Raw genomic sequence first — 15,012 nt, 5'->3', positions numbered from 1 at the left:
CAGTGAAAATCCCACTGCCAAAGACCTGATTCAGTGCAGATTTATGACGGCTGATTTATAGTCATTGTTGGAGAGGCTGACCTCATAGCCCTTGAGCGAGGGTCCCACCAGGACCACCGGCCTCATGGAGGGCACAACGTCATATGGGGGGATGTGCTCCGTCTGCAGAGTGCGGGAAAACACACGTCATTTTCTCTCTCTCCCACACTCCCCCCATGACTCCGCCAAACCCACGGCACCACATGAGACACTTACATAAACTATCACATTCACTGTTACTAAACAAACACACACACACAATATAACAGCGGTTTCCAGTCCCACTCCACTCTGTTTTGTGTTTTCCCTGCTCTTAACACACATGACTCAAGCATGAAGGGCTTCATAATTTGTTGTGGAGTTGGGGTGGGGGTGATAGACATTCACATGATACTAAGCACCATGATGTTTATTATTTTTTCAGGTTTGATAAGCTCGAATAGATTAAAACTAATAGTGGAGCCACATTTGAAAAAAATACTGTTAAAAACTATGAGCACAATGATTTTTATTCATTAGTGGACTGCACTAAAATCCAGTTAAACAGGTCTAATCATGCTCTCTTTGTAATTAAACATGCAGTTGGTCAGTGCTGTTTAAGTAATGATATCCACAATGTGCTCAGAAAATAATTATTTTTACACAATTTTCCATATATATATATTGCCCACCCCTAAGTAGAGTTGAATCATGTGTATTATAGTAGGAAAAATGAAAAATGATCAAGCACTGCAACGGAAAACCACCGCTAAAGAATCATACAGAAACACAGCATAAATGCTCCAAAGGGAATGCTCTAGAAAGTGTAAAAAAGTAAGTCCTACTTTATATTAAGTGTCTCTAATAACTGTGTAGTTACATGTGAACAACATATGCAACAACAATGTAACTACTAATGATTTAGTCACTGTTACAGATGGATTACAGAAGTACACTTTATGTAATTACACATGTGTATCAACTTCAGTTTTGCCTCAGGTAATTACACGAGTGTATCAAGTGTATCTAGATTACCACTCCATTATTACACAGCACCTATATAGCAACTACACAGGAACTGTCCACTTATTATAAAGTGTAACTTTAACACTACACTACAGGAAAGTTCCTGTGTAGTTGTTATAAAGGTACAGTGTAATTACAGAATGGTACTAATCAATGTGATGTGATTAGGTTACTTACGTTTGTTGCTGGAAAAGACTTCTGATCTGTAGTTTATCAAAAAGATACACTTGTGTAATTACATGAGACAAAACTGAAGTTGATACACGTGGAATTACATAGTCTATATTTATGTAATCCATTTGTAACACTGACTAAATCATCAATAGTTACAGTGTTGTTGCATGTGTTATTCATGTGTAACTACACAGTTATTAAAGACACTTAATATATAGTGGGGCCAAAAAGTACAAGTATAAAAATGCTCTAGAAAGTTTTTTTTTTACATTTTTCATTTTTTCCAGTGATTAAATCTGACAGAAGCATGTTTACTTTAATTCATAATAAAACATAATAAGATGTTTCTGTTAAAAGGTGAACAAATGCAGTTCTTCAGACTTGTAAACTATGCTGGTTGTTGGATTTAACCACTGGATACTTTTTTGATTGAACAGTTTTGCTGTTAAGGTCAAAAATAACAGTTTATCTCAAGTATATTTTGCAGGAGGCACAAGAACAACATAAACTTCCACTGGCCAGCAAGTCTCCTTTATTTATGTGCCCTGAGGGAAAATATGTATACAATGAAGCAACAATTCCACGCCTCATTCACATTCATTATCAGTTAAAAGCAACATGTCTGTAACATCTAATTGACATTCATTATCATCTGACTGAATTTCCTCTTTGGTTGCAATTACAAATTAATTTTGGCGTCTCATAACTGGATCAGAATAATTAACAGGCTGAGACTGACATCGTTATCTGTAAAAAACCTTGAGCTCGTACCAGAGATAGACTTGTAGGATTAGATGTCACATAATTGTGAAACAATTATGAATACATTATTATGGTTTTAGTCTAATAATAATGATGTAAATGAGAACAGCTCTTATTTCAGAGTGCGTTGGTTGATCTTGCTTCATTACTGCATTACATTCAACTTAGCAATTCTTCAGAAGAGGTGATGAGTTATATTTTTCAACAAATAAACACAACAAGGTGTTCTAAAAGAGATGTAATACAGGACTGCTGACCACTACATTCAATTTCTCACACATTTAAGTACTATAAAAACATGTGAGTCCAACAGAAAACAGTCCAACAACACCATGAGCTACAATGTTAACAGAATATAGCACAGATGCATTTTGAATGGGAACTTAAGTTGCCAAAGTGAGTTGTCAAGTAAAATAATAAGCAAAGAGAGCCAAGCAGTACAGTGATTTTACCACAGTTAAGGGCATATACTCTGAATATATAATAAAAATGTCAGTAAACAATTATTTCACTAAACTATGTGGTTCTTTAACAGTAGGCTATAACAGTGAAGCAACATAACAGTCCAAAATTGTTCTGTGAACATCACAATGTTTTTTTTAATAAATGGTGCTGTTTTATATTACTATGCAAAAGTCAAAGACCACCCTTCATTTATTTAATTTCTAGTCAAAATGGCTGTTACGTTTTTTAGAAGATATTTCTGAGGAGATTAAATATAAGTTAATCCCCTTGCATTAAGGATGGAGAAAGATTCCAAAACTGGAGTTAAAATTATTAAAAGATACAGAAAAAATGGGACTCCTAGCAACCTGGCAGACCACCAACACTGTCACCAACAGATAAACAGTGTTTAAAGCTTTCAATGGTTAGAGAGAGGAGAAAATCAAGCTCCACTCTTGCTTCAGATCTGAAAAATTCCGCAGATGCTTCTGTCTGTCCCTCCAGTGTGAGAAGACAACTCAACTCTATGGGTCTGAAAGGATGTTTAGCTGTCAAGAAGCCGCTACTGAGAACAGAGAATAGATACACTACAGTCCCAAACACCACAAAACAAGTTCATTTTTGGCTTTCTGTCACTCCTGCACCAGTCACTTGACTGGTTTTGCTCTCTCAAACGTTACTTTTTTATCATCTACACTTGTTTCAGCAGAGAGCAAGTTAGTCAGAATTAAACCTGTGGCATGTGGCACTGTTTGGGTTTGTAGCCTGCTTGCTAAGCTAACATTAGCCAATCAGGCACAGATCCAAACATTAAGGAACAGGTTTAATTTATCCTTTCAGTTGCTTGACGTTACTCCCTCAGAGCTGAATTATTACCATCTAAACTTGTGCCAGTGCTTTAGCCAGAAATAAACATGTTCTGTTCATAACAGAGCTATTATTATGATAGCTAAGCAAAGGCTAACCAGCTCATCTGTCCTAGTTAGCAGCACTGTTTTGACATTTAGCATTCAGTAGATAAATGGCTTAACATTTAATGAATGATGGCTTGAAAAACATGCACTGTGGTGACCGTGTAAACAAACTAAACTTTTGGATTACTTTTGATTTTTCTGAGACAACAGAAAAATGACATTCTTTCCTAACAGTGTGACCAGCTACACAAACTGTTAGCTAAAATTATTAATGCTTTCCAAATGTAGGCATTTTGATGAAAACTAAATTGTGTACCATATTTTCCCAGTAGGTTCACTGGGATTATTGGAAGCTTACCCAACCTTGCAAGTACTGCTTAGAATAAATACATCTGTGAGCAAAGGTCTCTTTGGGTCTGCCGAGGTCTACCGAGAAAATAAAATGGCCATAAGTTCCCATTCATTGTAATACACGCACACACACACACACAGACACACACAGACACACATACAGGTTAAAGCCAAGCTGAGTTACTGAGAACTGTTAGTGAGAAGGGAGGAAACACACAGCAAGGCAGAAACTCCAGTGGGCCCTAAAGGCTTTAGGAGACACCTGTAGGGCCTCAGAGCAGACCTAACTTACCGACTTCTGCTTCTGTTTAGCTAAGGAGATGAGAGAGAGGGAGGGAGGGAGGGATAGAGAGAGACAGAAGAGAGGAAGTGAAAAGATTTAGTGAAAGAGAGAAGGGAGAAAAAGGAAGAGAAGGAAAGAAAGATACAAAGAAAGAGGCACAGTGTAGAGGAAAGAAAGAAAGAGAGAGAGAAAACAGCAGAGGAAGGGGAAAGATAACAGGTGATTAAGACCAAGCAAGCATGCTTTATGGCTCTTGCGTGGACATACAGACAAAGACGCCACATAGACAGACGGACGGACAGACACTGCGTGATGCTGCACAGCGGCAGGTGCAATAAAACAGCCATACGGATGAGTGCAGAGTAGGGGAGGGCCCGTCGCTGTGGTTACCTTCTTAAAGAAGGGCATTCGTTTCTCGCGGGCTAAAGGGGATATGACTGTGTTTGGGCTGGCTTTAGGAGAACGCTGCTGGGGAGGAGGGTCGGGCTCCTCCGGCTCTAAACCCGCAGCGTCTATATCCACGGCTACACACAGACATATACACACATACACAGTTACATATGGGGCTCGGAGAACCAAACAAGGAACGCACAAAAGGAAAAAATATATCACAAATCAAATAATCAGTAATCACAATAAGTTCTTATTCATATTGTAACAAAAGCATTTTTCGCTGTCATAACAAAACTGTGTGTCTCCAGAAAGCTAACTTAAGCAGGAAACCTGCTTTCTGTAGGCCCCCTAACAGCTATTCTACTGGTGGAATGGAAATCAACTGCAATACTGTCGAATAATTCAATTGAATACATTTTTTCTCGTAACACTTCATTATATTAATCAGGCCACTGTTGGATTCTCTGTGTGTAAGGTTGTGGCTCTGTGATGAGCTGTTAGCGAGCAACGAGGGGTGAGAGGGGTGAGAACCCCCTGCTGTGAAAACATTTCACACCTCTCCACAAAGGTGGCCAAGCTGAGAAAAAACAGAGAGCATAACTGTACCATCCTCATATCAAAAAATCGTCTACAACTCATGTAAAAAATGTTAAAAAGAGATTAATGCAAGTTCCTTCAACAAGATGATCTAAATAATTTGGACCATTTCAACTGATCCATTTATTATGAAATGCTCATACAATGTGAAGGGCAGCTGAATTTGAAATAGTGTAAAAAAGTTTTGATATGACAGCGATAATATAGAGAATTAAACCGTATGGAATTTGGAAAGAAATTTTAGCATGCATGCTAATATCAAACTAAAGTTGCTCAAAATGTTGAAACACAATGAAAACCACTCCTGGTTTTAAATGTAACTTTCAAAACCTATTCCTAAAAACAATACAGCAGTGATGCTTATGGTCCTCCTGCTTACAGGTTGCCAAAGCTTCTACTTGCCAAAGTGACAGGTTGAACTACTCTCTCTCTCTTTTGAAAAATCAAAGTGCCACACGTATCACATATTCTTCATTTAATTTCAGTTTAGCCACAAGTCTACTGCATTCCTAGTCTAAATTATTGAAGTTTACATTAAATAAAAGTGTGAAAAGTTAGGCTAGCCTGCGAGGGTACTTGAGAGTGAGCAGCTTACTGTAACTCAGGTCCAAAGAAGTGTGTTTGATCACAGCATAGTCACAGCATAATTCAAATCATGTTTTAATATACAAATTTTTACCATTCAGGAATTGATAAGAATTGTAATATAATTTTGATCCAGCAAGGTTTTATGTTATATTAGACAATGATATGTTTTTTTTTTTCCTCAGTGCTGAAATGAACCAGAGTGGTAACTAACCTGAGGACGGAGGAGTAGACTTCCGAGAGTTTGGAGCCACTTCCCCTAAACTAGACGAGGAGTTTGCCCCTGATTTACTACAAAGAGAGAGAGAGAGAGAGACAGCGAGGTAGAGAGAGGGAGAGAGAGAGAGAGAGAGACTGTTCTGTATTCTGTCATCTTTGTAAGACAACTTGTCATATGCCTGTGTATGAATTAAAAGTGTAACAATATTAATACATATCAAAATAAATGGAAACAGTGTATTGAAACTTAATACTGCTTCTGTCCCCTTCTCTTCTGAGGGTTTCTTATTTATTTAATATTTATCATCTGTGTGCTGCCTATCACAGTAAAGTGGACGGGTAGAGGGCAGGGCTTATGCTAAATTCTACTTTTATTGCTCAATTTAACTGAACATCTGGTGCAAACATTAACATATTAACATTAACATATCAACATAAGGCACACACACAGGCACTCTGTATTTTTAGTGTATCATAAAATATATCGTATCGAGACACCATAGTATCGTATCAAATCAAATTTTAAATTCTATGCGTTGTCACATCCCTATTATAAGAGTATGTGCACACCTGGAGTGGAATTTTCCCTGTTTGGCTCGTTGCTCCTGGTGGATGCGCGTGTTTTCTAACTTCACTGGACTGGGGATGAAGCCGATCTCACAGCCTTCCTTCACCAAGCGGCCAATCCACCAGTCATTATTAAACTTCTGAAATGCACACACAGCGAGACAACATACCATCATCATCATTATATCTTCAACACTTCATACTACAGCTCAATATTAGCAATACATTTAATTAACATTATGTGTGTAATTAATTAACTGAGTGAATTAATTAACTGAGTGTGTATGTGTGCTTATAACTGACCTCTTTTACATGAAGAAAATCTTTAGCATCAAAAGAGACGGCCATTCCAGGCACAGGGACGTCATCTTCGAGGGAAGGGCTGTAGCTGACGTTTGTCCGAACAGCAAACGCTACGGGTTTTGTCTGCTCACGGTGGATGGAAAAGAAAACACAGAAAGAAGATGGTAAGGACCTGTAAAGACACTTCAAGCTCTTTGGGCTAGAAAACACTAAACAACACAGCAGTTTGCAACAGTAGCATCTCTGTTTCAGAGGTGGAAAATACTTAGCAATTTTACTTCATTAACATATTTAGTATTATTAGTTTTTGTCCTTTTCTCAAAAATTATTGAAATTGAATATTCTTACTTAGTTACATTTCCAAGAGTAAGAACATACTTCTTACTCCTTACATTTGTGTTTAGATCTCCAAAATACTCATTACAAATCTCAAAGACCTGGGGTACTGTATCAAATTTGATTTTGTTATTCTCTCTGATATATGGTTCAGCATTTTCTGCTGACATCAGCCCAATAACAATGCCCATCGATACTGATGCCATCTCTAATTGGTGCTGTGTCAAAATCCCACTCAAATAAAAGAATTAATCAGATCCAATCCTGTAACAAATCTAGTCTCATATAGCACATATTGACATTGTCTTGTTAGCTGTTGTTGTTCCTGTGGGGTGTAGTGTTTGAGTAGTCTCTTTATGATAGATGCTCATCTTAAGTGAACTGAAAATAGGTCATTTTAAAGCTTAGTGGTTTTTAAGCAAGAAATATCGGATTGAAACACTTAAGGTTTCAATGTCAATGTCAGTATGGGAAAAGCAAAAGTGGTATCACATCAATATCTAGTACCCATATTTTCACTTATAGATAGTTTCTCTGTACTTTGTACACCCCTGCTCTGTTTAGATAACAGCTTTTTATTAGAGTAAACGTGTGGCACTGTGGCTGGCCACCATTTGTGAGTGGTCTAAAAATAGCCCTCACTCAGAGAGACCGATGGAGTCTGACTCACACATGAGTCACGAGTGAACGCTAACATTTACGTTAATAGAGCACATAGTGCTAACTCAGACAGCATGGTGTAAAATCACAGGGAAAAGGACGTTATGAAAAGTTATTCACTAAGCATTAAGCTATAGATGCAGGCTAATGGCTAAAATGACTACATATTGAGCGACTAAAGTGCTGAAACGCTTTACAAGTTCTAAATATTAAACTTCTCATGAAGGCAACAAAGAGTGAAACATCAGAATAATAGTACTTGTTAACATAACAAAATCCAAAGGGCAGACCTACAGTGTCTCTTGGGAGACATCACTACAAAAGATTTTTCAAAACAGTTTCAGTAAATTTCACTAACATGATAAGAGGTAGGATCATATCAATTATTGGTTTTACTGATATGCATTGGGCACGCTACCCTATACTGTATACACAGAGGGAGACGGTTTGGTGGTAGTAATGCCAACGTAAAGCTGACTATATTAGAAAGCAACAAAATACATACAAAATACATTGCATTGTAATGTAATGTATCTATATAGAAGATAGGAAAAAAATCATCTGTTAATGTAACAAGATTTTGTTCTCATTACTGCTGGAACATTTCTGTTGATCCATTCACTACGAAATGTTTACACAGTTTAAAGAACAACCAACAAGCCATTTATCTGGCTAGTAAGCAATTATTTGTTTACAAACTCATCTGCAAAATTTTGGGCACCAGTGGTAAAATGACATGCTTTGCTGATTTGTAAAACTTTGTTTTGTGGAAATAAGTTCACACATATTTGCATTTTAAGGCACAATTACTGTTTATTTGCTTAATGTTACATTTTATTGGGAAAAAATATGGTCTGTGCAAAAGTTAAGGCACATTTTATATATATATATATATATTTTATTTTCAGTGCATAATTTCTTTTCAGCAAATGAAGAGAAATTTTGCACTTATATGTGCCATATTTAAATGTGTTCTCTGTAAAGGATATGTACTTATTTTCACATAGAAAATCAACAAGACGTAATTTGACCCTGGATGTTTAAACATTTGCGTATGACCATATCTGTCAATGCATTTGGTGAACGATTCAAACCTCTACACAAGGAAGCCCAGTATCTACAGTCACCTTCCACTAGGTGCACAGTACTGTGTGTAAAAATAAAATGTTGCTTCTTATGACACCAACACAAGACACCTAGAGATGAGCATAGTGTTACAGTTGGAGCAACTCAAAGGCCAAAAGAGGGAAAACTGAAGAGTAGTTTACAGATTTATTCCTTTTTCCCTTCCTCTCCACCGTCTCCTCTCCACTTCTCCACTCTGGCTTATCCAGCTCACTGAATCAATCAATAGAGAGGAGGTACAAATCCCAGTGCTTCAGTGTTTTTGGATGACTTAAGAGGCAGAAGGGCTGAAATCCCATCATTGTTCCAACATATTACACATTTCTGAGAAGGGAGGGGGATTTCAAAACTACAAACGGTTTAAAAATAGGTCGGGCTGACGAGAAGGAATTAGATAAAATGACATAAAATGTTACTACAGTAATCTGTATGTGTTGGACAGGGATGATGACATTGGCCCCTTTTCTTCTGAACATGCAGGGTAAAGCTAGTGAAGTAAAGGCTTAATGGGACAGAACAGACAGATCTAATACCTGACTAACATGCAGAGCGAAATGTCAGTGAAAATGCTTACAGAATGTTATGAAAGAGCTGCAGCAAGACTTATGATATGACACCTGTGAACCCTGAATGACCTCAGCTCTCAGGGAAAGAAAAAGGGAGGGAAAGGGAAGGTGGTGTCCAGTATTATACACGCATACAGTGATGCTGTTGGACGGATGTCAAAAAGACGTATATAGGTGCATCAGAAAAAAAATATGAAGCTCTAATGTATTAACCACTTGAACCCTAGGTCTAGTATCAAATTATTGTTCCTAAGCCTAATTATATGAATAATTATTAACACCTCAGTGCATACTATGAAACTAATATGTAACATATCGTCAGAACAAAATAAAACCTTGTATTTATATTCTTGTCTTTTTAACATATTTTGAAATGCCAGCTGTCTATTTCACGATAAATGGATTGATGGAAACATTAACTTCCATTAAAAGTTACGACTGTTTTTTTCCTTCCCCTGTAACGTTACCATTTATGAGATACAAAGTTTTATTCTGACAGCAACAATATGAATTTCTGAGAGTGAGAAACTGAAGTGGGGAACCGCATGCAGAGCCTTATGGTTTAAAGGGTTGATTTGTTATCCCTAAAATTAGATGACTGCTGAGGACCAATCTTTTAGCTTCGCTGTCTCTGCATTACTATATAATGGAACTCTCTCTACAATCCCTTCCAGTTCATCCTTCAAAGCCCAGCTTCCCTTCCTCTTAATGCTTTCCTTTTGGGATGATTAAAAGGAAGGGATTAAGTTTACTTGATTTAAATGTGTTATTTCTAAATGGATGAATTTTGTCTTTCAGTTTACTTCCTTCAGGCAAGAAGCATATTGATATATCTGATGTATATTAATTAGGGCTGTCAAATGATTAAAATAATTGCCTGCAATTAACTGCATTGGTTTGAGTAGTTAATGGTGACTAGCTCCATTTCTCTTATTTGACTTTAAACAAAGATCTTTTTTCCATTTAAAAAATGGTTATAGCTACAAGAGTTGACAAAATAGGTTTCTTAATTAGTTTCCATAATTCAATTACATTATTTTCATCATCTGAACCCAGGGTCCACATAAACCTGAACATGAAATCATGATTTCCGTAGGGTAAATACAGTTTCCAATTTTCATCTGCAACATCTAGTGAGAGCCACAGTGGCAACTCCTCTGTGACTGTGTGCCTCTCATACTGCTACATCTTGTTTCAAGGGTAACTGTAGATTTCCACTTTCCTGTTGCTTTGGTTAGTTTGCTGCTGGTTGATTTATCCATAGTTCTCCTGCGGGCATTGTCCAGCATAGTCTGCTGAAGGCGTCCTCTTGTTCTAACATTACTGATATTACTGGTATTGCTGGCTTCAGTGCTGTGTTTTGCTTACTCAAGACTCAATGTCCTTTGGTAAAAATCAAATTCATCATGGCAGTGACTGGAAATAAGTTTGGTTTTATTAAAAAAGCCATCGGTGGAGCATGCCATTTAAAAGCTGTCATTAAAAGCGATGTCAACAGGAGACGGACATGGAGTCACAGCAACATCGTGCAAGCAGCTGGGCTTTAGGCTTGAACTATGGTTTGAAGGATCAAACTTGTAAAATGCGGTAACAAAGATAAAAATTAGTATTATTAATAATTTGTTGTGTTAACGTGTTATTAATGTTAACTTTGACAGCACTAATATGAATATATGTGTAATTATGCATAAATGACACACATTTGAATCAGTCAATTTAGTGGATCAGTTTTTTCAGTGCACTATTGTTATTCCTCATATACAGACTGACAAAAACTGTGAGTGTGTGTTAATGAGAGAAGCAGTAGCAGGGCAGAAACAGTAAGGGATTGGCTCAATGTCGTTAGCATCCCCATGACGGCCCCACACAGAATGAATTATGGGTATGCCAAACAGAGGACACTGTGTCCTCTAATGTTATGGGTGATGGTAAGCTGCTCATACGTCAAACACACACATACACACACACACACACACACACGCACACACACATCACCTTTCTGCTGTGGATGATCTGCTAAGAATGCTGATGTCCATCTCTCCTTCCCTCCATTCTCTTCTCTTATTTTACAAGGAGCTAATTCAAACCTATGTCAGTATAACCTTTAAACACAGAGCATCTCTCCTGTTAATGAAATGACACTAATCGTTATGTGAGGTGAAATAAAATAATCAGAAAGGTTTAATGGTTATATTTTACTTCTTTCTCTTTCTACCTTCCCTTCCTCCTCACTATTTTGCTTTCTATGCACCTCTCTTCTTCTCATAGGCCATCTGTTATGCAACACAGGCTTCCATAATGTATGCAGTATTGACACCACACAGGAGCATGAGGGAGAGAGAGAGAGAGAGAGAGAGAGACAGAGAGAGAGAGAGTGTGTGTGTGTGTGTGTGTGTGTGTGTAAGCTTAAGAAAGAGAAAAACAGAGAGAGTGTGAGGATGAGGTCCTTCCATTCTTCCATTCCCATCAATTTCAGTCCTTACCATTTCATCTAAAAATAATACAGACTGCATAGTAAGACTGTATCTATTGCGCCCCTGAAACTGCAGCTGTATTATTCAGTCACTACTGTGAAATGAATATGGAAGCTGTATAGTTATAAGAATGAGAAACTGAAATGCAGAGGTTAAGAGAGCAACATTACAAAAAAGGAAATGAACCACTACTTTAACCCTATACACAAAAAACAAGGTTATTTGAGTTGTAACGATAGTAGAACCCTTTTCAGTGCAATACAGAACAACTTCGTGTTTAAAGAAGAATATACAACAGATTTTCCATAAGAACAGTTTAACCACACATTGTTCAAATGGTTCTTTGAGTTGGCATGATTCTATATAACCCTTCCCTGTACTAAAGAATCCTTAAAGAACCAAAGAGTGTATCAAACATCTCATCAGTGATACAATGACAGAATCTGTCTTTGTTCCTTTTAACTGGTTACAACACATGCATGTTCACACAACATTATTATTAACGGAGAAAAGCAGATTTAATAGCAGAAAAAGCATTTCTTTTTTGCTTTGGCCTCAAGAGGTTAATCTCACTAGCATGTTCATGTTGCTGCTGTCGGAACAAAACCTCTTATCTCCATTTTTGTCGTTTTTCAGTTTTTGACATAATTTGAAAATGTCTGTTGCTCTTTACATTGTGTGTAAATTTCATGATGAATGGACCAAAAGAAATGATCCAAAATTAATTTGAAAAAAATTCTGGTTCCATTGACTTACATTATAAGCAAAGCAGGCTTTTTGCTTCTCCTGTAAAGTTCCAATTTTGGAGATATGAGGTTTTGTTCTGACAACAGCAATATATAACATACTTACACTGTACGCTCAAAGAATATATATTTCTTGATCAAGCTAATTCCCGTAGAAGAACAGGGGAGTCCAGCCATAAGCTGTCACATGTTTAATGGTAACAAGTTGCAGTTGTGGCCAGGCAAACAATGTAATTTGATATTATTTCTCACCCATAGCTCACTGAAACAAGCAGGAAGACTCGAACCTGTTGGTACAAAATATAAACCAAATGTAAAGGTAACTCATTATGTAATAACTATGTAGTTACTCATTTAATTGCATAATGACACTTAAATAGTTCAGTAAAACAACATCAATAACTCTCAACCTCTGTGGGTTAATGTCTCAAAGTGCTTTGGCTTTCAGACTTTCAGAAAGCTCAATTAGTTGTGTATGTGTGTGTGAGTGTGTGTGTGCATATGTTTAGTTAGAATAAGGCTATTTCCCTGTACAAGGTTAATGAGCACTCAGTCCCCTCCCTGTGTCTATATGCTGGTGGACATCTGGCCTTGCTATGAATATTCATGTGTCCAACACATTTATCAGAAGACATTGATGGCCAATGCTAAATTTAACACAGCCGAGAAAAACATAGCTGGAGAGAGAAAAAAGGAAAAAGGGGATAGACTGATGAGGAGAGAAAAAAAGAAAGCATGACTTGAGAAAAAAATGTGTTTGTGTGTGTGTGTGTGTATGAAAAATCGCCTCACTCTGAACACCTGCCTCATTTTGCCTCTAAGAAAGCTCTTACTAAAAATGAAAGAAGGAAATGACCTGAGGTAACCCTGGAGCTGTGTCTAAAATTCAGCAGCCAGACACCTCCTGGCAACAGAGTGTGGGTCTCTGAGAGAGCGAGAGAGGAAGAGAGAGAAAGAGAGAGAGAGAGTAAGAGAGAGAGAGAGAGAGAGAGAGAGAGAGAGAGAGAGAGAGAGAGTAAGAGAGAGAGAGATTACATGCGTGGGTGATGAGATTTGTGTGGCTGTCTGTGTATGAGAAAGAGAAGCGAGTGATATAAAGATGAAGAGACAGTACATCACTACTCATGTATAACACACTGCCATCACAGTTAAAGGTCTTTTTAAATATATACACACACACACAAACAGACACACACACAAACTTACACTTAGAGTTCATTGACAGGCTATTTTTACAGTAGCTCTATTATAACCACAGACAGAGCTAATCCATAACAGCTTATCTGAAAACCCAAGTTATCTATGTTAATTAGAGAGAGCGAGAGAGAGAGAGAGAGAGAGAGAGAGAAAGAGACAGGAAGACAGAGAGAGAGACATAGAGAGAGAGAGACAGAATGAAAAAAGAAAGACAATGAAAATGAAGAGAAAGAGAGCAGTGAAGAAAGTGAGGGCAAGAGGGAAAGAGAATAAGAGAGAGAGAAGGAGAAAGAATGCGGGAAAGCATGATGCAAAGCAGTCCCCTCAACCTATTCTTCCATTATTAATGACTAATAATCTTCATCTATTCTCACTCATCATCTACTGTCCTATGTCTATTCCCATTTCTCCTTTCATTTGTATTTCCTTTGATGTATATTCCTACTTATATGTTTTCCTGCTCAAAACATGAGCTTGTGACACAAACAATATTTGCAGCTTTGTTAGTTCATGTTCTTTATATATCCACTAAATGCACAACAGCACTGCTAGATCATTGTATTAATGTATAAGAGTAGATTAAAAGGCAGAAATAGCTACTTGGTAATGAAGGGTTAGTTAGTGCATGCATTGACTAGGTCACTGAAATCAGGACTGCAGCAGCGAACACTGTTCCAGAAAAACTTAGAAACAGCCTTAAAGTCACTGCGGTTCACTGTGCTTCTTAGGTCACACTCCCCACTCGCTCTCTGAGACTAGTTAAAAAATCAGTGCTGACACATTTGGGATAGACAAAGAAAGCGGGATTTCATATCCAGAGCACTTTGGGACTCCAAATTCAGATCGTTCCCTCCTTATTTTTGTCCTTGGACAGACACTTTTGGCCACCTCCTCCGAAATACAAAAAGTTCTGTACTGTGATAGATGGAAAACAACTTTACTGCTGGTGCTGGAGAAATGCAGGTAGGTCAATGTAACACTTTCCCAAGTGTGCAGCCAAAACATGCAATCTTGTACACGTCCCTCACATCTAAAGTACTGATGTAGAACTAGTTACACCACAGTAAACTGGACAGGAGTGGCTGCCTTCTATGACACTATGCTGTGCTGTGCATTATAAATCGAAGAGAAACTTTGGGATCAATAACTAGAAATCAAATGAAACCAAAGAGAGATGCTTACGGGCTGTCAGGTTTGAAGAAAATCTGTTAAAATGTATCTTCTTGATGAATCTACAGTGATAAGTTGGCAGTTTGCATCATGATAAAGCAT

General features: G+C 37.6%; 1 protein-coding gene across 3 annotated transcripts in view; it reads right to left on the bottom strand.

Annotated features, from left to right (window-relative positions):
- The window catches only part of LOC118826609 (voltage-dependent L-type calcium channel subunit beta-2-like), an 85,598-nt gene that overhangs the window by 8,561 nt on the left and 62,025 nt on the right, over window positions 1–15,012 (bottom strand). For all 3 annotated transcript variants that reach the window (XM_036597623.1, XM_036597625.1, XM_036597624.1), the window contains 5 exons: window positions 6,637–6,759; window positions 6,337–6,473; window positions 5,762–5,838; window positions 4,363–4,496; window positions 82–162 (listed from right to left, as the gene is read on the bottom strand). In XM_036597623.1, the coding sequence (XP_036453516.1) occupies window positions 82–162; window positions 4,363–4,496; window positions 5,762–5,838; window positions 6,337–6,473; window positions 6,637–6,759 (552 nt within the window). The remainder of the gene's footprint in view (window positions 1–81; window positions 163–4,362; window positions 4,497–5,761; window positions 5,839–6,336; window positions 6,474–6,636; window positions 6,760–15,012) is intronic.

This window comes from Colossoma macropomum, unplaced genomic scaffold (assembly GCF_904425465.1).
Source record: "Colossoma macropomum unplaced genomic scaffold, Colossoma_macropomum, whole genome shotgun sequence".
Taxonomy (NCBI): Eukaryota; Metazoa; Chordata; class Actinopteri; order Characiformes; family Serrasalmidae; genus Colossoma; species Colossoma macropomum.
The sequence above is the reverse complement of the archived record's forward strand: the minus strand, read 5'-3'. Positions and strand labels throughout refer to the sequence as shown.